We start from the raw sequence: 24,910 nt of genomic DNA, 5'->3' as shown, positions 1-24,910 counted from the left end.
TAATGAGCACAAATTAGTATCATTAATGTGGTTTAACACAATAACTATTTTCAAAGGAGCTAAATATGCTCCATATATAACAATGTGAGAGTAATCCAGTATGAGAATAAATCAACAAATTATCTTTCCATGGCAGAACACAAAATGAAACAAGCAATACTGTATTTTCAGCAGGACAAAAACTATAAACAGTGTTGTTTGTAAAAAATTTGCACTTAATCTGCCTTTTGTTACTACTGTGCTACAGCTGGTAGTTGTCGTGACTTCTAAATAAATTTAACAATGGCATTGAAGTTTCACTCTCAAAGTTATCTGAAGTCTAATTATTTTTTCTAGTGTTTAGCACATTGCATGAGTGCAGTATTTCTCCTCTTTCTCCACCAGCTGCTTCCTCTTGTAAACAGGCAAGTGAGGCTATGGATTTGTTTTTTCAGAGGCAAGTTGATGTTTATCATTTGAAGCCAAATACTACATATATATTTAGACTGTGGGCAAACAATCAGCTTGGAAAAGGAGTGGTGACAGAAATGGAAGCAACTACTTCACATGATACACAAGAGATTGGTAAGTTGGTTTGGAACTTATACAACTTCACTTTAATTTCAATAAAAAAAAGTGTCTTGGATCGTTACATGTGGTACCTATGTGAGTCTGCTTCCAATAGAATGTAGCAATATTTGAAGTGCACTTAATTAGCTCACACTTAAATTTTTGAGACTGGAATTCACATATGGACAAAGAGCAAATTCTAAAAATTGTTTTGGGTTAGTGTAATTATATACTGTTGTTCTGCAATAGAGCAGCAAAAAGGAACTTTGTTGTTTGAGAGGAAGCACTGAAGATAACTGGGAAGAACCTTAATACATAGCAATTTTATTGATCGGTCACATCAGATAGGTTTTACACTGCTATTGACAGTTGAAACATAATATGATTCCCAGATGGTTTGTGAGTATCAGAGGGAAAGGGATGAGGAGAAGGAGGTGAGATTTGCCTATTATCAACTGATGGAGTGTGTTTAAGATACTAGACTTGTTGCCATGACGGTATCAAGTGCAGTGGGACCTGGTTGTGATTTTTTTTTCTTTAATTAAAAGAATTCATTTGAAAATAGGTAACAGTATTGTGGTGTACACAGTACAATGGGGTGTGCCCAAGCTGGAATGCCGTGTAGTAACACGGTTCACATTTTCCGTCGCACTTCACATAGCGTAGACCGGGAACTGTCTCCTAGGCATGCCCGATGTGAACTGACTGGGCACGGCCCGTGCTGCCTGAGTTGTTGTTGTTCCGCCGGCAGAGGTCGCAGCCGAATTCTCATGTGCCCTCTGGTGGACGGGACTCTACTTGCGGCAACTACCGTCCGTGATGCGCTGTCTGATGTGCGCCTCCCGTGATCTTTCTGGTGGCTACTGCACTCCTCCTCCTTCAGGGGGTGAAGCCACTGTGATCCACTGCGTCGGAAGGTGGAGCGTCGCGCAGGAGCGATGACCTCCGCGTTCATCGGAAGGCTGGAGTCGAGGGGATTTGCCAACCCTCAAGCCGGAACCTTCGAATATGGCTGGAAGTGACCCACGCGAAGAGGCCCCCGTCATCCCACCACCAGAGCCCGGGACAGAACGGGAGACAAGCCGTCGAACTCCGGATCCTGGTCCACCTTGGGAGGGGCAAGACCCAGTGGCAGGGACGATGGGGCAGGGACGACCACAGGTGAACCAGCCTCCTGAGAAACCGGGCCTGCGAGGGGGGCCGGCTCTCGCTGGGGCATCTCTAACAATGGCGCTGCTGTTGCTAGAGCTACTGGAGGCTGCCAAGGCTGAGAACCATCGTAGTGCGGCTCAGTCACAGGGGGGAGGGGCGGTAGCGTCCCCTGAGAAACCAACACGGGTGCCGGCAAGGGGGAAGCCGGTGCCTGAGGAGTTGGAGGGTGGGTGCCCAAACGTGGATGTAGCTGATTTTGGTGACGATGTACCTCCCGGTCCCCCACCTGCAAGGTATAGAGCCAGCAGCCATTGCGGCGCAGGACCACCGCCGGTATCCAATGTGGATTGCGACCAAACCCATGTGCTCAGACCGACATACCCAGTGGAAAGCCAGGTACTCCGTTTTGCGAAGACTGGCGAGGACCAGGCTGGAGGAGGCGCAGCAGAGTCCTAGGTTGGCACCTGTGGAGGAGTTCTGCGGGGCTGCATTCTCCCATTAGTGTGGTCTGGTATGCCTACACATACTTTTTCATCTGCGTCTTAAATGTGCGCACCATGCGCTCAGCTTCCCCATTCGATTGTGGATGAAAGGGGGGAGAGCAAACGTGCCAAATACCGAAGCACCTAAAAAAATTCTGGAAGGTCTCCGAAATAAACTGAGGTCCATTGTCCAAGGCCAGGGTGACTGGCAGACCTTCCACAGAAAAGATTTTTGCTAGAGCCTGGATTGCGACTTCCGAAGTGGTTGAGGAACAGTGAACCACATATGGGAATTGGGAATAAGCATCAATGACAATGAGCCAAAAGCCATTGAGAAACGGGCCCGCAAAATCGATGTGAACACGTTCCCACGCCTGGGTTGCAGGCGGCCATGAAAAGAACGCTAACCTGGGAGATGCCTGTTGGCTCGCACACTGGGAACAGGCGGCCACCAAGTGCTCAATTTCTCTGTCAATACCGGGCCAGTACACATGTCTGCGAGCCAAGGTTTTAGTACGGGAAACACCCCAGTGCCCCTCATGTAATAACGTGAGGACTTCCTTTTGCAAACTTGCAGGAACAACAACGCGAGGAGCTGTATCATCGGTAGCCAGAAGGAGAACTCCTTCCAAGACGGAGAGGCAGTCTCACAGAACAAAATAATTACGAAGAGGGTCCGAGGCCCAGCCTGGAGGTCGGGATGACCACCCCTGCTGAATGAGGCGAACTACTTGCCGGAGAACTGGGTCAGCTGCTGTTTCCCTGGCGACTCTACAACTAGAGATCGGGAAGCCATCAACCGCTTGGCAGGACGCCACATCCAAATGAAAACACATAATCTCCTCTCGATCTAACTGAGGATCCGGGCCCACCGGAAGATGGGAAAGAGCGTCTGCGTTGGCATGCTGTCCGGTAGGGTGGAAATGAATGTCATAATGGTACTTAGAGAGGAACAAGGCCCAGCGCTGTAGTCTGTGGGCCGCCCTATCCGGAATCTGAGAGGCAGGGCCAAATAACGATATTAACGGCTTATGGTCAGTGATTAAATGAAACTTCATGCCATACAAGAAAGGATGAAACTTGGTAACAGCGTAGACAATGGCCAAAGCCTCTTTTTCGATCTGGAGTAATGGGCCTGCGCGGGACTAAGAGTTTTAGACGCAAACACCAGTGGCTGCTCGGAACCATCCACGTTGCGATGGGCCAGGACTGCCCCCACCCCATACTGCGAAGCATCGGTAGCCAGGACCAACGACTTATGGGGGTCAAAAGTAGCCAAACAAGGCTCTGACGTGAGGAGGCCCTTCAACGAGGTGAACGCTCGCTCGCATGCAGGTGACCAATCAAAAGGAACACCCTTGCACAGAAGGCAGTACAGGGGGCGGGCTATGGTGGAAGTCCTGGGAATGAACCAGTGGTAATAGGCAATCTTGCCTAAAAAAGCTTGTAACTCCTTCAGCGAAGCGGGCTGCGGATGGTCGACGATACCTTGGACCATATGTCCTAGTGGCTGGACGCCATGCCGAGAGATGGTGTAGCCCACATACTCAGTGGACGGTTGGAAGTAGTTTGACTTACACAGGTTGCAACGCAAGCCCACGGACCTGAATTTGAGAAAGAGGGTGTGAAGGTTGTGCAAGTGTTCCTTCGTGCTGCGGCCTGTGACAATTATGTCGTCCAGGTAATTAATACAATGAGGGGTTGTCAACGTGACATGCTCAAGATAACACTGGAATATCGCCAGGGCACAGGATATTCCAAAGGCCAACCGCTGTGTGGGGCGGCGGGTGGAATAATTAAATAAATGTTTTGTATTTATGCTGTTTGCCGTTCTCAACACTGGCTCTCTAACTACAATAAAGGCAACCAGAAAGTGATTAGCAAAACGTGAAACCTGTAATTAGAATTTCTAGTGCCCACTTCATCTGAGAAATACATTTATAGCTACAGCTTATAGCTCTGAGGAATTAGGAGATTGTCTGGGATTCATAATCAAAAACCATTCTCTCTAAAATGTTCACTATATTCTGAAAGTCACAGACCAAAAAGAATCCACACAATTCAACTACCAGAGCAGTTCATAGTCTAATGTGCTGATGCCACAATAACTCTTCAAATTAAATGTTTAAGTGAATGCTCGCCATAATTTGATGATAATGTTCATCAAACGCCACGCTAATAATGGTAGAATGTCTGTCCTGCTGCGGCACGTGAAAATATGACATACGCAAACTAAAGATAGATCATTAACGTCATCCCAAAATTAACACTTCACTCGAAAACGATTTCATGGTTACATGTATCCCGAGTAACTTATTACTGCATCCCAGGCTGTTTATATCAACGATACCGACGCGATGCGACTCCCGGCACAGGTGGTGTGCTAATCAGCGTCTGGAGAGAACTGGGGCCTTTTTTCCTCACGCAGCATTCTTACATATAAAGCCGCAGTGCGGACGGCTAAGGGAACGCCTGATCAAATCTGCTCTCTCGACTAGCTGCTGGGCTAGTAATGCACCACTTTAAGTTATCGAATAAATCATTGCTTCCTTTGCTGATGGCCGATGAAGCTCTCAATTTAAATGTGCAATCAGCACACAGGTAAGTAGTCATAATAAAAGTCTGACATGGCTAAGTCAAATATTTTGGGCAAGATAATTAATTTAATTACACTACACGCAGTAGACGAGCTCTGAACTTGCCCTTTGGAGATACGCTATTGCTATAGTTTTATAGTTATTCAGTTGAAACTTCTCACATCTTTATGGTTATAGTGGTTCTCCCTTCTACTTAAATTTAAACATCCTAGCTTTATTTATTCGCCTACTTAATCTATCTTGCTTCCTTAATTTTTAAGATAAAAACCAGAAAATAATGAATTTCAACTAAAATTTTAATTTGTGAGATCCAGAATATTGTTTCTACTAAATTATTATGCAAAAGGAATCTAAATATACATTTTTAAGTTTCTAGCTCTTTTCTGTTGCGCCAATGATTTTTACAGAAAAACATCCAAATTTCGAAAATGGTTCAAGTTATTGAACTGATATTCAACACATATTGATTTAGTATTACTCCTGACATGCTAGAAACATTTCAGGTTATTTACTTGATTTTTAAAGTATTGCGCAACATTTATGACGTCAGAGCTAGTTACAGCAGACTGGCTGGCACACAATGGAAAGACTGATGTGAATCTGATAAGGCGTGAGTAGGCTGCTTCCCTACATCTGGTATTGGTAAAGGCCAAATGGGGTGTTGACGACCGCCAGCCGTTTGGAGTCCTCATCAAGTGGTATCTGATGATAAGCCTCCGAAAGATCGATTTTCGAAAAATATTGGCCTCCTGCCACAGCGGAGAACAATTCATCAGCACGAGGCAAAGGATAGGTGTCCACCACCAATTGGGAATTAATGGTGGCCTTGAAATCGCCACAAAGACATAATTTTCCCGAGGGTTTCCTTACAATAATGAGGGGTGAAGCCCACTCACTAGAAGAAATTGGAAGAACGACCCCGAGGGCTGTCAGCTGGTCTAGCTCTTCTTTTACCTGAGGGCGGAGAGCCAAGAGGATCTGCCTTGCGCGTAGAAAACGCGGGCGAGCCGACGCCTTCAACATTAAGTGAGGTTCAAAGTCTGAAACACACCCCAGGCCCTCCTCAAAGATATCCGGAAAATCAGAGATCAAAGCTTCCAATGATTGATAGGGAACGTATTCGGAGATCAACTGTATGGTGTCAGCAATAGAAAAACCGAAAGCCTGAAAGGCATCCAAGCCAAAAAGGTTAGCAGAGCTCGCATCACTGACAACAATAAAAATAATAGGCCGAGTGACTGATTTGTAAGTCACGTCGGTAGTGAATTGACCCAGTAGAGGAATGAACTGTTTACCATAACCGCGTAGACGCCTGTAGACTGGTGCCAATGGGGGCGACCCTAGGTCGGAGTAAGTTTGTGCATTCAACAAAGAAACTGCCGCGCCCGTATCAACTTGCAGTTGTAATCGGCGTGACCGAACCGACACCTCAATAAAGAGTTTGTGTGCTGATGCGTCGGGAGCCTGGCCCAATGAAACTTCCTGAATGTCAACGCCCATGTCCTCTGTACCTGCTTCCTTCGATTCTTTTGAGGCTGAGCGGCAAACTTTAGCAATGTGTCCTTTTTAATTACATTTGCGACAAACGGCCCAACGCTGGGGGCACTCTGACTGATCATGACGTGTATAGCACGACGCACAGGACGGTAACAGGGGCAGGTGGCCGGAACTCTGTTTACGCGCCGCGCGGGAGCGGCCGTAACGGCCGGAGTGTACCGCTCGCACGTCGTCCACCCCGGACGCAGTGGACACGGCCGCGCCGCCCTGAACCGCCGCGACGTCGCACCATGCTTCCAACTGTTTACCTGTGGCATGAGAGACTTCATACGATTGAACAATGGACAGGACTTCCTCAAGGGAGGGGCTTCTAACTGCAGGGCCCATTGCCGGACCTCCCTAACAGGGGCCGAACGAACAATGACGTCGCGCACCATAACGTGGGCATATAGAAGAAAGGAAAGAAAATATTAAAGTATTTCTGTACATGGAATTCACATGTGGTATTTAAAAGCTCTTCAGCAAAAAACCATGTGGAGGCAGAATAGCAGAGATTAGGGATGGAGCTCATGATGCATCACTAATACATGATGGCTGCCCAGGAGAGGCAACAGGAGGAGAAGTAACCTGGTACCATCAGCCCTCTCTCTGGGAGAGAAGGCGTGAAGCAGGAGCGAGTAGCACACTTGGCTACCCTATGAGTAACTAGGCTGTAACACTTGTCATACATACTCGTTGCCCACACCGACAATGAGCCGACTCAAGATGCTCACTGCAGAAGCACCAGGCTGCTATCTTGTGTGAACAAATTATGCTAGAACTACGGAATATTGTTACTGCCACGTCTTAGATTCATCTTCCACACTGTTGCTTAGCTGCTGTAGAAAACTCTTCCAAGCCTGCCCATAACAAATGCATGAGAAAATACATGACACAGGGGGAAGTAGAACTTTAAATATAAGGGTTCATTCACATTGCAGTAGCAGAGAAATAAGCACAGCATTTTTTTAGTATGTTATTAAATAAAAGGACACATTGTATCAGATGCTTTTTAGGAAGGATTTTAAAGGACGTGACTGCCTGTTCAGTTCGTGATGGTGTATCAAAAGCCAAAGTGTTGGACACTTAATTGGATTCCTACTTCACCTTTGTAGCTGAAGTCAAGAGGTCACAGTAAATAGATGGGCATCAAAATGATACCTTAAGGCATGTAATGAAGTAGCTTCTCCTTCATGGAGATAGCAGGTTGGAGAGATTTAGGATAATTCGTTGTTTCCAGTTCTTCGAGTCAATTTCTGTATTATAAGGGCAGGACCCATGAGTGCTGTGTCATTTGTTAACTTTATTTGTGTGTTCCATGGAGCAGTGAGACAAACAGTGGTCCAGCATCTTATTGCTACCGCATTCCAGCATGCAGTAATGTCTGAGGGCTGCCATACTAATACAGAGGCAGCGTAATGACTGCAAGAAAGATTGTGGTGCGCCGACTGGATGTTCAGCGACAATGTCATACAGGTACAATAAATGGGAATAATAAGGTGAACCTGATACATGCTTTTTAGTGGTAAAGAAAGCATAGAGTGTAAAACACAGGAAATTGGATGCTGATCTTCAGAATCAAAAAATAGACAGAGAGTCTTCAGAAAATATCTGACCAACATTACGTAGGTTAACATAAACAGACTGGGCTTGTAGCTCTTACCGGGGTAAACTACATTTCACAAAAAGCTCATTGAAGGGAATGCAAAAGAGAATACAAAGAGATAGCCACCTCAGCTCTAAATTACGTGGCACTTCTTAAATAGAGCTTAAAATAGCATGAGCTTATATGTCCACGTCCAGGCAGGTGAAGTAATGAGACAGTTAGATGAACAAAATAATCATGGTACCAACAAAGCCCACCACCTCCATAGCCAAGTGGTTCGAGTCACTACCTTCGATGCAGGAGGAGCCAGATTAGATTCCTGGTACCTCCTCAGATTTTTCTGATGTAGGGAATAATGACTGGAGGAATAAGCGACATGCTGATCACATGTTCCATGATCGTAGATTGCTCCTTCTACTACTTTGTAGGCAGCAGTCAGACAGTCGGAAAAGGCTTAAAGGCCTAATCTGTGAGTGTTACTTACATTTATGAACAAAGCCACAGACTACATGCATAAAATACATCTTTTAATAAAAATCAATAAGAATAAGTTGTTTTTCAGTGGTTGCTCAAGTATTTTGGTTGGTTATTGCAGAAATTCAGTCTAAGTGTTAACTTTACTGGCCTGCAGAAAGTACTAGTGCAAGGTTCACTTTTAACTTGTAATGAAAGCTTTCTCAATTTTTTTATCAATAAAAATTTAATTTCCTTCATCATAATTATCAAAACACAGTTAGAAGAAACAGAGTTCAGTCATCAATCTTAATCCGTACTGCTGATCAGGATGGAGAGCGTATCTGTTGGGTGCTGGGAGTGAAAACTTCTTATATTGTTTAATCCTTTGTGAAGTACCAGGTGTGGCTTGCAGAGGATTGACAGAGCTTACCGCTAGTAGTGGTGCCACATACTGTAGGGTGTCAAAATGCATGATGGAGTGCATTCAGCTAATTGTAGTACAGCATTCACTGGTGATGTGAGTTGCAAAATCCAGTATGATCTTTTGTAAGATGGGGAGAATTTCATCATTCTTCCCTTTTTAATTGCAGGATTTGTCATCTGATATGATTGTAAAATTATATCGTTATTACCTCTTATTAGTTGCCTAGTGACACCCTAGAGTTTTTCTGTTGCACTGTCTTCTGTATGACTATCAGTCTCCTTGTTAGTCCTTTAACTTCACCTGAATCAACACCTGCTGCTAATTTTTCTAATTAAAAGGGAGTTCATTTTTCACCCCTAAACTACCTCGAAGGGAGTATACTGAGTCAACTCTATAATAGGCATATGTAATTACAGCAAATATCTTTCCCTGTCATTGTGGGTTTCAGTCATGTAATAAGACTGTGTTCCATTCATTGTAGAACAAAAAGGTATTGACATACATTTCCTATTTCTTAAACTTTTACAGACTTGAAGAAATAATGAAGAATGAAATTTGTTCCTTGAACTGTAAAGTATTGCATCATGATGTCTAAAGGGTAGAACCAAATGTGTAACTAGTACTCTTGCCACAGTTTCTGCTGTCATGTCGGCAGTGGTGATCAGGACTAGGAAATACGAGAAGTGATCAGTGATCAACAGTATGTATTTATTTTCTTGCTCTGTTGTGGAAATATTTCTAGGATGTTCAGAGCTACTATTTCCGAGGATCTGTTTGAAACCTCAGGTAGTGTTTGCAGTGGAATATTAGGCTTAATTTGTTGTGCATCCTGTGCACAAGACGTGCAGGCACGAATATGATCTTCAGTGTCACATTGTTGACCTTTCTGCCAATATTTAATCACAAGCTTGAATACTGTCATGATACTGTGCAATAATATGGCACTGAAGTGCTTTTTGTCTTGGTGGTGCTGTAATTAATTTTTTTATTATTAAACTATCAGGTTGTATAATTAATTGGTTTCACAATACTGTTTTATTCTTGACTTAGACCACAGCCAGTACATAATCAGGAGCTTCATACAGTGGAATGAAAGGTTTTTCAAAGTCCAGATAAACTAGTAGGTGAGATTTTGTCAAAATGTATTTGATTTGTTGTGTTGCCACATCATATTCAGTGCACCAATTGAAAGTTACTCCCTTTTTCAGTAATATAGGCTTTATGTCCTTGGCATTATCTTACATGAATCTGTGATTGTACTGTGCGAGACCCAGAAATGATTGTAGTTCTTTTACATTTTTCAAAGCAGGAAAGTCATCAACAGCTTCTATAAAGCTTGGAATGAGTTTGATGCCCACTGAACATAATTTGTGGCCCAAGTTATTGCAGCGGAGACTTTTCAAAAGAATACTTTTAGGCTCAAGTTAGAACTTCATATACGTGACAGTACTCTTCTTAAGCATTCTGCACATTCCTTGATTGATCTACATCTACATCTACATCCATACTCCGCAAGCCACCTGACGGTGTGTGGTGGAGGGTACCTTGAGTACATCTACCGGTTCTCCCTTCTATTCCAGTCTCGTATTGTTCGTGGAAAGAATTCTCAGTATGCGTCTGTGTGGGCTCTAATCTCTCTGATTTTATCCTCATGATCTCTTCGTGAGATATACGTAGGAGGGAGCAATATACTGCTTGACTCTTCGGTGAAGGTATGTTCTCGAAACTTTATCAAAAGCCCATACCGAGCTACTGAACGTCTCTCCTGCAGAGTCGTCCACTGGAGTTTATCTATCATCTCCGTAACGCTTTCGCAATTACTAAATGATCCTGTAACAAAGCGCGCTGCTCTCCGTTGGATCTTCTCTATCTCTTCTATCAACCCTATCTGGTACGGATCCCACACTGCTGAGCAGTATTCAAGCAGTGGGCGAACAAGTGTACTGTAACCTACTTCCTTTGTTTTCGGATTGCATTTCCTTAGGGTTCTTCTGATGAATCTCAGTCTGGCATCTGCTTTACCGACGATCAACTTTATATGATCAACCATTTTAAATCACTCCTAATGCGTACTCCCAGATAATTTATGGAATTAACTGCTTCCAGTTGCTGACCTGCTATTTTGTAGCTAAATGATAAGGGATCTATCTTTCTATGTATTCGCAGCACATTACACTTGTCTACATTGAGATTCAATTGCCATTCCCTGCACCATGCGTCAATTCCCTGCAGATCCTCCTGCATTTCAGTACAATTTTCCATTGTTACAACCTCTCGATACACCACAGCATCATCTGCAAAAAGCCTCAGTGAACTTCCGATGTCATCCACAAGGTCATTTATGTATATTGTGAATAACAACGGTCCTATGACACTCCCCTGCGGCACACCTGAAATGACTCTTACTTCGGAAGACTTCTCTCCATTGAGAATGACATGCCGCGTTCTGTTATCTAGGAACTCTTCAATCCAATCACACAATTGGTCTGATAGTCCATATGCTCTTACTTTGCTCATTAAACGACTGTGGGGAACTGTATCGAACGCCTTGCGGAAGTCAAGAAACACTGCATCTACCTGGGAACCCGTGTCTATGATCCTCTGAGTCTCGTGGACAAATAGCGCGAGCTGGGTTTCACACGACCGTCTTTTTCGAAACCCATGCTGATTCCTACAGAGTAGATTTCTAGTCTCCAGAAAAGTCATTATACTCGAACATAATACGTGTTCCAAAATTCTACAACTGATCAATGTTAGAGATATAAGTCTATAGTTCTGAACATCTGTTCGACGTCCCTTCTTGAAAACGGGGATGACCTGTGCCCTTTTCCAATCTTTTGGAACGCTACGCTCTTCTAGAGACCTACAGTACACCTCTGCAAGAAGGGGGGCAAGTTCCTTCGCGTACTCTGTGTAAAATCGAACTGGTATCCCATCAGGTCCAGCGGCCTTTCCTCTTTTGACCGATTTTAATTGTTTCTCTATCCCTCTGTCGTCTATTTCGATATATACCATTTTGTCATCTGTGTGACAATCTAGAGAAGGAACTACAGTTCAGTCTTCCTCTGTGAAACAGCTTTGGAAAAAGACATTTAGTATTTCGGCCTTTAGTCTGTCATCCTCTGTTTCAGTACCATTTTGGTCACAGAGTGTCTGGACATTTTGTTTTGATCCACCTACCGCTTTGACATAAGAGCAAAATTTCTTGGGATTTTCTGCCAAGTCAGTACATAGAACTTTACTTTCGAATTCATTGAGCGCCTCTCGCATAGCCCTACTCACACTACATTTCGCTTCGCGTAATTTTTGTTTGTCGGCAAGGCTTTGGCTATGTTTATGTTTGCTGTGAAGTTCCCTTTGCTTCCGCAGCAGTTGTTGTACCACGGTGGCTCTTTTCCACCTCTTACGATCTTGCTTGGCACATACTCATCTAACGCATATTGTACGATGGTTTTGAACTTTGTCCACTGATCCTCAACACTATGTGTACTTGAGACAAAACTTTTGTGTTGAGCTGTCAGGTACTCTGAAATCTGCTTTTTGTCACTTTTGCTAAACAGAAAAATCTTCCTACCTTTTTTAATATTTCTATTTATGGCTGAAATCATCGATGCAGTAACCGCTTTATGATCGCTGATTCCCTGTTCTTCGTTAACTGTTTCAAATAGTTCGGGTCTGTTTGTCACCAGAAGGTCTAATATGTTATCGCCACGAGTCGGTTCTCTGTTTAACTGCTCAAGATAGTTTTCAGATAAAGCACTTTAAAAAAATTCACTGGATTCTTTGTCCCTGCCACCCGTTATGAACGTTGGAGTCTCTCAATCTATATCTGGCAAATTAAAATCTCCACCCAGAACTATAACATGGTGGGGAAATCTACTCAAAATATTTTCCAAATTATCCTTCAGGTGCTCAGCCACAACAGCTGCTGAGCCAGGGGGCCTATAGAGACATCCAATTACCATGTCTGAGCCTGCTTTAACCGTGACGTTCACCCAAATTATTTCGTATTTCGGATCTCTGTCAATTTCCTTCAATACTATTGCACTTCTTATCGCTATAAATACGCCTTCCCCTTCACTGTCCAGCCTGTCTCTGCGGTATACATTCCAATCTGAGTTTAGGATTTCATTACTGTTTACGTCTGGTTTCAGCCAACTTTCTGTCCCTAGTACTATACGGGCATTGTGACTGTTTATTAATGAGAGCAGTTCTGGGACCTTTCATGATCACGAGAAGACAGTGATATCCTAAGCAGTACCAGACACATGGTGAATTTCAGTCCACAAAATAGAAAATGTGCAAACTGTTGTAAAGTAACAGGTGTATTTCTTAGTCCAAAAGGCATTCTGAGGAATTCACCTAGACCAGAAGGCATAGCAAATGCCATCTTGGGTCTATCCTGAGGGGCTGTGGGTATTTAATGAGAACCCATCCACATATCTAAGGTGGTGAAATAGTTGCAGTTTGGAGTTTGGTGTAGAGTTTCATTGATAGGGGGAGGGGGGGCAGCAGATATGTATCTTGTGTTGTACCACAATTTACTTCTCATATATCAGCACAAAGGCAGTAAGCTTTCTCCCCCATTGATGCTCATTTCAGGTACTATGACAATGGGTGTTGCTCGTAGTCTCGTTCCAACATCTAACTTCTGTTGAACCCTGTAGTCTGTGACTGACTGTAAGTGATAGGAAATGATGCCCATGCATCCCCTGTTGGAATTTCATTCTGTTTTAGGTCTGTGTAAATATTATTTTTCCTTAAACAACCCTGCAAATTTGTCTAATACCTGCTGCAATGGGTTCCTCACTTACTCTGAAAAATGTAATAATTTATCTCAGTTGGGTAGGTGGCACGAAGGGGACACTTCCCAGTTCATCAACATTTTTTGGTCCTTAAAGGACTACTTCCCGTGTCTTCTAACACAACAATTATGAGTCCCATAAATTTCCTGAGACACTATTTCTTGTACACTGGCCATTACTGCTCCATGTAGAGTTATTACTTCATGTGCTCCGAAGTTATCTAAGCACACAGAAACACACATTTCTCTGTTAATACATTTGGCTCTGCAAATGCTTTGTTTCCCATCTACTTGGAGGTGTTCTTGCACTTTGTTTGTGGTGGGTGGGTTTATCAGGTGGGTGGGCGGGTGGGTGGGTGGGCGGGTGGGTGGGTGGGTGGGTGGGTTGGTGGGTTGATCTCTGTTGTCATCCAGAGAATTTTACCCATTCCATCATACATAAATTCAGAATTGTGAGCAGTCAACACTAAGGTACACGGTTTGGTGTTAGCTAAGGAAGGAGGATTTTTTACATGACTCACTCATGCCTTTGAAGTGTTTTCGTTAACAAATTGGTGCACTGAGTCACCTAGTTGGACAGTTTGCAACCTAAAGTCCACAATTCTCTGAAGGCAGCACAGCATTCCCAGAAATAACATAAAAATCCTGTCCTCTTCTCCTAAGCAGTTCCATGTCAAAATTATATTTTCCTTCATTGATCCCCATCTCAGCATGGCATGTTTTCAGTGGATTAATAGTTTATGTTCTGAATCCACTGATGGCTTTAATGCCTGTTTTTCACCAGGACCTGAAAGTAGTCAACTGATATGAGCATCTGTGTTGATTAAATTGTTCATTGGTTTTCCCTTCAAGTTGCCTTTCACAGTTACGTTCGCCATCTCAGTTAACCCTTGCTAACTAACAAGATTAATGGATTCATTGGGAGCTCAAAGCAGCTGCTACTACACTGGATTCTATTCTATTTCCCATTACCTCCATGCCCTCAAAATATGCTGCAGCCTCTGTTTAGCATATTATGCAAACGATCACATTCAGTAATAAGGTGACCGATTTCTTTTACAGTTAGAATAGCTGAGGTCACAACATTTATTGGCTGTATGAGCTGCATGGTTACAATGCCTCCAGTTTGTCTCTGCAGTGAATACATGCAGAGAATCATTCCCATGAAAGGAAGACAAGACAAAATACTTTACTTTTTCTCCCAGCAGTGCCTCTTGTGAAGATGGGGTGGGAGAGACAAATTTTATTCCACTTTTAATTTGCAGATTTATCACCTAGTTAAACATGTCCATAGCTCTGGAAACTGCCTCAACATAAAGCCCATCATTTGTCCCTTTGTCTGGTCCCAGGACATCAGTATGAAACAAACTGAGTGGATCAGTCGGCAGAAACTTCAAAATCTTGTCCCTTCTGTTGACAGGTGTTGGACAATGTGATCCGGTAAAATCTCACAGCTTTGTTGATGTATCATTCAGTTAACCCTATGGCCAGTACATCAAAGCTGCTGGCTTTGCACAGTGATTGTATGGAATGTACATAAGATATTGTGTCTCCAGTTAATTTTAGACATGCAATATACAACAGTATCCTATCAGACTGAGAACACATTTGCCCAACATCGCACATATCGTGCACGTATGTGGTGACATTTTCAGGTGTCTTTGCTGAGAGTGATGTTATGAAATTAATAACAGGAAAACTGCTGGTCACATTGGACTACAATACAGGAAGAGGAATTGCAGCTTGCCTAATGGAATTATCGTGAGTTACCTGAATGCGTAGGTGTACTTTTCATTCAGATGGTTATTGTTTTGTGTGCATGCTTAATAGCTAGGACTACTATCTGATCCAGTGAAACCTGAAATGGATCATGACTGCCTGCCTCTGTAGTACCATTTCCCACGAGCAGTCCGTGAGCATTTCATCCACTACAGTTAGTGAGATTCTTTTTCCAAGTTCTAGTTTCTTCAGCTTCTCAGTGAAATGCCTCTAGCCTTTTATGTATGTGTTGGACTTTCTCATATGTGGCTGAAACAGAGGGGCAAATTTTTCGCCAGTATATATGTCTATGAGCTTGAAACACTTGCAGTTGACCTTAATGGTACATCACATTACAGCCAAGATGATAGGACTACTGTGTTGAGCAGATTCCTCTGTGCATCTGCCTAGAGAGAGAGGATGCTGTGATTAACCAATTCATATTCCGTGAGACCTGCTGCATCAAATCTATGCTTAATCTTTTCGAGCACTCCTGACTCACCAACATACGAACTATTGAAAGAGAAGGCCTCTCTTCTTCAGCTACACGTGGGAAAGACACGTACATGAAGGGCTTGGGACTTTTCACTGAGAAGCTGAAGAAACTGAAAAACCCTGGTCAGTTTTGACATTGCATTTTTTTTATTATTTTTTTTTTTTATACCAGAGTGCCACTCACTGACTTTGGAGTTTATTGGTTCCCTTTTTGCACAGGAGATCACCACGCGGAAAGATGATTTCTATAAATAGGTTGAAGGTGTCACCACTGATAGTTCACTTACTCTAGTAGGTTTGTCCTTTTATTTATTTTAGGCATAGGCATTTCAAAAGACTGGCGCCAGACTTGTCACTCCATAAATCTAATGTGTGTTATGGGTGTGTCAGCAACACTAGGTACATAAAATTTACACTGGAGGTAGCAAAAGAACAACAGTTACCCTTTTTAGATATGCTGGTTATGAGGAATGGTAAGAACCTAGGAAACAGCTTGTATCTAAATAGGCACTTACCAACTGATTTCAGCACAAACCTTTCAAATCATCTGAGGCAGAAAAGAGGAATGATTAATGCACACAAGATGAATATGTGAGCTGAAGCAACTTGGACCCAAGACACAACACCTGGAATGTATTCTAAAGAGCAGTCAGTGCTACAACAATTGCATAAGAAATGTTACAAAACCTATCACTCAGTGAAATGACAGCTTAGAATAAGAATGATCAGGCATGACATTTCTCCCATACGTCCCCAGGGTGATAAGCAGAATCATCCATATATTGTGCAAACATAGTTTAAAGACTATTTACAAACTGATCAAGGTGATCAAAAAATGTCTCAGATTGGCAAAGGACAAAAGGAACCCAATTGCAGTGTGTGGGAATATGCTGCTTAGTGTGTAAATGTAGAAAATCCCATGGTGGAACAGTTGGACAATCCATCAATACCAGGATCGCCAAATATAAATGATACTGCAAGTTGGAATAGGTAGAAAAATTGGTCACTGCAGGGAAAAATACCCTTTTTGAATCAGAAGAATTACCCCCAAAAATAATACCATATGACATAAGCGTATGAAAATATGCGAAGTAGACTACTTTTCATGTTGAACTGTCTCTTATTTCAGATACTGTTCTAATGGTAAATAAAGCAGCATTTAGGTTCTGAACAAGATCCTGAACACGGGCTTTCCACAACAGCTTACTATCTATCCGAATACCTAGGAACTTGAACTGTTCCGTCTCACTTATAATATGCCCATTCTGTCTGATCAAAATATCAGTTCTCGTTGAATTGTGAGTTAGAAACTGTAAAAACTGAGTCTTACTGTGATTTAGCATCAAATTATTTTCCACAAGCCACAAATTGATTTCAGGAACTACATTATTTGATAATGTTTCAATATTACACACAAGATCCTTCACTACCAAGCTGGTGTCATCAGCAAACAGAAATATTTTTGAATCACCTGTAATACTAGAAGGCATATAATTTATATAAATAAGAAACAGCAGTGGCCCCAGCACCGACCCTTGGGGAAAGCCCCACTTAACAGTGCTCCATTGGTACTGAACAACCATACCACTCTCAATATTGCGGAGAATTACCTTCTGCTTTCTGTTCTTAAAGTAAGAGGCAAACCAATTGTAAGCTACTCCCCTTACTCCATAATAGTCCAACTTCTGCAGTAATATTTTGTGCTCAACACAGTCAAAAGCCTTTGTCTAATCAAAGAAAACACCTAGTGTTTGCAACCTTTTATTTAATCTGTCCACCTCACAGAGAAAAGAGAATATAACATTTTCAGTTGTTAAACCATTTCTAAAACCAAACTGTAAATTTGACAGCAAATTATGTGAATTTAAATGCTCCAGTAACCTTGTATATACAACCTTCTTGATAACTTTAGCAAACACCGATGGCATAGAAATAGGTCTATAATTGTCAACATTATCCCTGTCTCCCTTTTTATAAAATGGCTTCACTACCGAGTACTTTAATCGGTCAGGAAACCGACCACTCCTAAAGGAAAAGTTACAGATATGGCTAAGTACTGGGCTAACATCCATAGAACAATACTTCAGTATTCTGCTAGATACCTCGTCATATCCATGAGAGTTCTTGGTCTTTAGTGATTTAATTATTAACTCAATCTCCCTCTTGTCAGTATCGTGGAGGAGCATTTCAGGTAACAGTCTCGGAACACTTTTTTCTATGAGTGCTTTATGATTCCCTGTTGGGACTAGGTTTCTATTTAGTTCACCTGCTATATTCAGAAAGTGATTATTAAATACTGTACATATATGCGACTTATCGGTAAAACGGACATTCCCACTACGCACTGATTCTATATCCTTGACCTGTCTCTGCAGACCTGCCACTTCCTTTACGACTGACCATATGGTTTTAATTTTATCCTGAGACTTAGCTATTCTATCTGCATACCACATACTTTTTGCCTTCCTAATAACTTTTTTAAGCACCTTACAATACCGTTTGTAATGGGCTGCTGCATTTAGATTTTGATTGTTTCTAACGTTTTGATATAATTGCCACTTTGTTCTACAGGATATTCTTATCCCTCTAGTCAGCCACCCAGGCTGCCTGTTTGTGCTAGTACCCTGTTTTGAACGTTCTAATGGAAAGCAGCTTTCAAAAAGCACAAGAAAAGTCTTGAGGAAAGCATTATATTTATCATCTACTGTATCAGCACTATAAACATCTTGCCACTCTTGTTCCTCGATGAGGTTTACAAAGGTCTCTATAGCAACTGGATCAGCTTTCCTAAAAAGTTGTTTAACATGTGTTGCAGCACAAAAATCTTTTAGAGTTAAAACTTGTGCATCATGATCTGAAAGGCCATTCACTTTTTTGCTAACAGAATGCCCTTCTAGTAATGAGGAATGAACAAAATGGTTGTTCTACTGTTCCCTTGCACTCTCGTTGAAAGAATACGGTTTGCATAAGATTATATGAATTAAGGGGGTCTACCAGCATCCTTTTCCTTGCACAATCACTTATACAATTAATATTGAAGTCACCACATATAACTGACTTTTTGTATTTCCTGTAAAATGAACCAAGAACCTCCTGCAGCTTTAGCAAAAATGTTGTGAAATCTGAGTCTGGGGATCTATAAATAACAACAGTTAGAAGTCTAACTCCACTAAATTTAACCACACCTGCACAACATTCAAACACCTTTTCAGTGCAGTACTTTGAAACATTAATTGACTCAAACGGGATACCGTTTTTCACATACATGGCTACTCCCCCACACCGCAAAGAGCTCCTAGAAAAGCTGCCAGCCAACCTGTATCCTGGTAAAGGAAGCCTCTGAATCATCTCCTTATTTAAGAAGTGTTCAGATATACCAATAATTTCATCTCTAATACCTTGTATATTTTGATGAAATATACTAATTCCCTCATTACTCGGATACCTAAGCTTTGTCGAAAGTGGTTTCTTTGTTAGAGAGACTCCCCTTAAGCAGGAATACCTATCAACTGACTTCAATCTAAAAAAAAAGTGCAGCTCTAACACCCACTAGTACAGGAATTTCCCATGAGTGATCCCACCACCCCCACCTATGGTGTCACCTATAAGCTTCGCCAACCTCCCCTTTCCATACCTGTTGAGGTGCAGGCCATGTCTAGTGAAACCTGTCGTGCTGATAGACTCCACCAACACCACTGAAATGTGACTCATGCCTTCTGTCATCAGCGCACCCCCAAGTCTCATGTTCTTACGCTTGACGGCTGTATTAAGATGAGGCCGATCGTGACACTGAAACAGTTCCACGAAATGCACGTTCGTGTTGCCAGTCTGAGTGGCTATCTTTTCCAGGTCACCATCTATGTCATACTCCCCATCCCTATCAATACTATTACCAGCCCCACCCACAATCACTACCTGATCCTCTTTAGTAAAATCCCTACATAACCCCCCTATGTTAACAGTCACCTGAGCCAATCCTGCATTAGGCTTCACAATGCTGGTGACCTGGTACTCACTCGCCAACACTTCCTGCAACTGCTGGCCTACACCTCTACCATGAGAACTACCTAACAGCAGAACCTTCTTCTTTCTCTTAGACTTTGCAACTGTCCTAGCCACCGTAACTGCTGAGGTCTGCTGCATACTTCCTACATCTACAGCTACTAGAGATTCCTCTCCACTAGACTCTGACAGTTGGTCATATCTATTGCAAACACCAATAGTAAAACTGTCTGAAAATCTCCTTCTCCTAGCAGATATCTTGCCAACATCAGCTCCCATTTCCCAACCCCCTTCTCCCTCCTCATCCTATCTAGCTCCTCCTGTGCGTTTTTCAACTGCACCTGAGGGACACAGATCTTACGCTCCTGCTCCTCTATCAACTTACTCTTGCTACATAACCTGCAGTTCCAGGAGAGGATCTCACCAGAATGCCCACTGGCTTCCCCACTGCATTCCCCCCCCCCCAGTGAAAATACTTCGAACAAGTCTCACACCGCAATCCACTACTCACGAACCTACAGCAAAGCCCACACTTCTCACTCATGGTAAAATTTTACAGTTATTGAAACAAGAAAACTACTTTATCTAATTTCCACTAGTACAATAAGAAGATGTTAAAAAACTGACTACAAAAATCACAAACTTACTCTACAAGGGAAGTAACTACTATTATTCACAGTATTAATCAACAGCAAATGAGAATATAACAAAAGACTAACACAGAAAGAAAATCAAATGTCTAATGACACAGTAATGAAACTGAAAACAGTTCCCAAAAATTTCTTCTGAAATTATTTCACCAGAAAACACCAAGAACACTGGTTGAAGACTTCTAAAGTTCCTGAATAAACCACAATACACAAACAATTAATTAGTACTTAGCTTTCGAAGCGCTGCTACAGCTGCAACTGGTCAGCGCGGAATGTAAACACAGGTAAGAGGTTAAGTTGCTCGATACGAAACACTCACAAATATCAGGTCACAACACAAGAAAGGTGGAGGTGAATGAAGAAACCACTAATAAGTCACTTATATAGCAAATATTATCACAAAAACCATTAAAATATGTATCTGAAACCTAAAAATATATGAAAACTTAGAGAGTGATCTCACACGCAGTCACGTGCTTACGACGTCGCACCAATACGTAATTCGTATAACTGGTACAGGAGATGCACATGAATAGAATTAGAATCTATGTAAATCACAGCACACATGGAAAATTGATTTAGTTATCCTTCCTCCTCCATCACAAACATGTTTTCAAGAAATTGCATACATTGTAAAGGTGAGAGAAATTCCAATCAGTTGTCTGCGTATGAAATTGATGAACGGCCTGCCAACATGACCAGTTCTTGCCAGATGTCATAATGCTTTGTCTTACATATATGGAGGCGGGTCCTTATATGTCACAAATGCTGTAATACTGAACTGCATATTATTTTAAATTTTGTTGTTGTATGTTTCTAGAAGGTTGTAGCTCATGTATTGTAGCTCATGTATTGTAGCTCATGTATGTTGGACCCACAATGGTTGACTCCATCTCATAAATGGAACAGAGTAGGTCTATCCACACAGCACCTCTTGCATTGAATTGAAGAATGTGATGATTTTCTAACAGGGTTCATTATAGGATGCACACACACATGCACTTGTATGTATAAAGCACTTCCATGAGTCTTGCAAGTTAGGGTGACTATGTTTTTGGAACATACATATTGTTGAAATTCCAGCCTCATAATCAGACTATTAATGCCACAGCTTACTGAACGATCTGTAGGTACTTCAACTAGTTATATGTGTAAAATGACATGGGCTCCAGGCAATGGGTGTGATTCTTCTAAATGGCAATGCCTGCTTTCGCACAAAATAAACACATGTTATTTCAGATATTTCATAGGGAATGCTTGGAATATCTACTTTATAGCCCTGACTTCACCTCCAGCGGTGTACGTCTGTTTAGATCCCCTAAAAAATGCTCTGTTTGGGCAGCACTTTGAAGACTGTGAGGCTGTAATGCAAGACTTCATTTGTTGGGTGCAAAAGCTGCCACAATACTTTTCGATAAGCTATAATGTTTTTGCCATATGTGTCATGAAAGGCATATCCACTGAAGTAACTTTATGTAATTTGATTATCTTTCATGGACAGTTAAACTGAGAGTCATGTATTAAAACAAGATGTAATTTTCATAATGCTTAGTAAGATAAAAATCAGTTGCTTATTTCATTAACAACACTGTGGTACTTGAAAAATCGCAAGCTCTGTAAGACTAGGAAATTTCTTTATGATTGCTCATCTTTGTAGTTATCATGTTTGCTGCAGAGTTAGCCAGACATCTGCTGGAGGGAGCTGAGAACTTTGACACCCGTGTATGGGTTGCAGCTGTTGCTGTCGTCATGGGAACACTGCTGATGCTTGCTATTGGCACTTGTTACCTGCTGTACAAGGAATGTCACATTCCATCTAGTGAGTACCATTCTGTAACTGGAACAACAGTATTAGTTTTTAGCAACATGTACTAACTTTGTCTGTTAACTCTGCATGCAGCTTTTGAAAGTGAATGACTAGTAAATAATAATGATTGCCAGATATGTAAAAAATAAGAATACTGTTAGAATCATAACCAACATATCATAAGCATGGCTGTATTAAAGTTATTGTGTGTATCAGCTATACTTGACATTATTCTTTGGTCACAATGTGTTTATTTCCAACTCTTTTACAGCACCATAGTTTATCATTGTCTTGAGGTTTACTGGCCTACTTCACTGTTCAACTGGCATACTTCTGAACTTATAATCAGCTTCATTTTCCATTCATAGTTTTGTCTGTTAACTTCTTTTACAAATGTCTATCAACAGTCTATATATAATCATCCAAATTATTGTGTCAACTACACAGTTCATTTTATATGACTCATTATGTGTGTCACATGAACATCTAACTAGACATGAATGTATTCTTGGACAATATAATTTCCAACCCAGAAGAAACTGAATTACAGTGTGTTGTAGTAGATCCCATGCTGCCGGTTCTTCTAGGCTTATGGATGACTATTGAAAGTGTTAATCATAGTGTACAGCAACCCTCCTATATTAAGAAGTTCAGAAAATTAAAAGCAGATTACATTATGCACTTGAGGGATGGGTTATTCGAGGTTGTGAGGGGAATTCAGAGTAACTGTGACAACATTGGCCCTATCTTTGATATGTTTATTGATAGTCTCTGTAACTTACTCAGTAAATGTTGCCCACAAGTAAGAATAACTACTCCCGTATCTAAAAGAACTAAGAGGTGGGCTTTTTGCCTTGTATACCATGACAAAAGCTGGCAATTCTGTTATGAAACAGAGATATAGGGTAGAATAATAATAAACACACAGAGGACAGAAACGCAAATAGCAGGAAATGCAAAGCAGCATGGAAGGTACGAAACTTCATAGTAGGGAAACTCATAATGAAGCAAGTGACTCCAGTCTCACCTGATGTGCTAAATAACTTCTTCATAAGCAGTGCAAGTCATGGAGAATCTACTACCTCAGCAACAGATGAAAACAGTTCTGAAGGTACTTTGGGCAATATAGGTGTACCTGATTTGAGACACATTACTTTCAAGTAGACTCAGATTAATTGCCAGATTGTATACCAAACTGTGTCTAAACAAGGTAACTCACATAGTGAAGATATCTATGGCTTCTCAAATTACATCCTAAAATGTGTAATTGATATTACTTACTTTATAAACTGTGTGCTTCAAGCTGGAAAATTCCCTGGTGTCTTGAAATTTACAATTGTTGCCCCAGTTTATAATAAGGGAGATAGAAACAGTCCTGACAGCTACAGGTCAGTATCCCTCATTCCTATTGTATCTGTTGTCATAGAATACTGCGTGAAACAACTACTTTGCAGCTACATTGCGAACAATCTGCTAATATCTTCTGTGCTATACAGCTGTAGGCCTGGTCTGTCCACCACTGAAGCTATAAAATCTCTGGTTACAGATGTTGTGGGATGTTTTGAATGCCATTCTTTTGCCTGTACTGTGTTCCTAGATCTAAGTACAGCATTTGAACTGTGTCACGTGATTTCCTAAATCTAAATTTGAAAAATATGGCATCAAGGATAATGTATCAATAGTGTCTCGTAGCTAGGAAACAAGTTGTTACCATAAATAACTATAGATCAAGTGCCCTGCCTGTTACTGCAGGAGTGTCGCAACACTCTGTCCCAGGCCTTTTTGTTTTTCTTGTACATATTAGAATGCTCTGCCTTGTTCTTTTCCCTGCAAGGCATAGCCCTTTTACAGTCAGCCATTTTGAGTGGTGAATGCTAAAAATGTCATATGGTTTTTATACTGTCAAACAGTGTTCTATTTAAATTGCCACATGTCATGCTGCTTTCAGTATAAAACTATGAAAAAATGCCATTCACCTACAGAAGTAAGTCGTTTACTATGGTATACCCAGATTTTCATGTTTCATCACTTTAAATTGTTTATAAGCGACAAAATAAAAAGTATTTAATATATATATATATATATATATATATATATATCTTCTGTGCTTGTGTCTGTGTATATGAGGATGGATATGTGTGTGTGTGTGCGAGTGTATACCTGTCCTTTTTTCCCTCTTTTTTTCCCCCTAAGGTAAGTCTTTCCGCTCCCGGGATTGGAATGACTCCTTACCCTCTCCCTTAAAACCCAAATCCTTTTGTCTTTCCCTCTCCTTCCCTCTTTCCTGACGAGGCAACCATTGGTTGCGAAAGCTAGATTTTGTGTGTATGTTTGTGTTTGTCTGTGTGTCTATCGACCTGCCAGCGCTTTTGTTTGGTAAGTCTCATCATCTTTCTTTTATATATATATATATATATATATATATATATATATATATATATATATATATATATATATATATATATATATATATATATGGTTATAATAGAAGGAAACATTCCACGAAGGAAAAATATATCAAAAAACAAAGATGATGTGACTTACCAAATGAAAGTGCTGGCAGGTCGACAGACACACAAACGAACACAAACA

General features: G+C 41.5%; 1 protein-coding gene across 3 annotated transcripts in view; it reads left to right on the top strand.

Annotated features, from left to right (window-relative positions):
• LOC126180242 (protein turtle homolog A) overlaps nucleotides 1–24,910 on the top strand; it is a 94,034-nt gene that overhangs the window by 27,487 nt on the left and 41,637 nt on the right. For 2 of the 3 annotated variants that reach the window (XM_049924679.1, XM_049924677.1), the window contains exons 4-5: nucleotides 435–564; nucleotides 22,187–22,330. In XM_049924679.1, coding sequence (XP_049780636.1) covers nucleotides 435–564; nucleotides 22,187–22,330 — 274 coding nt within the window. The remainder of the gene's footprint in view (nucleotides 1–434; nucleotides 565–22,186; nucleotides 22,331–24,910) is intronic. The other variant, XM_049924678.1, reaches the window with a different exon arrangement.

This window comes from Schistocerca cancellata, chromosome 1 (genome assembly GCF_023864275.1).
Source record: "Schistocerca cancellata isolate TAMUIC-IGC-003103 chromosome 1, iqSchCanc2.1, whole genome shotgun sequence".
NCBI classification, from domain to species: domain Eukaryota; kingdom Metazoa; phylum Arthropoda; class Insecta; order Orthoptera; family Acrididae; genus Schistocerca; species Schistocerca cancellata.
Note: the sequence above shows the minus strand (reverse complement) of the source record. Positions and strands in the feature narration are given on the sequence as shown.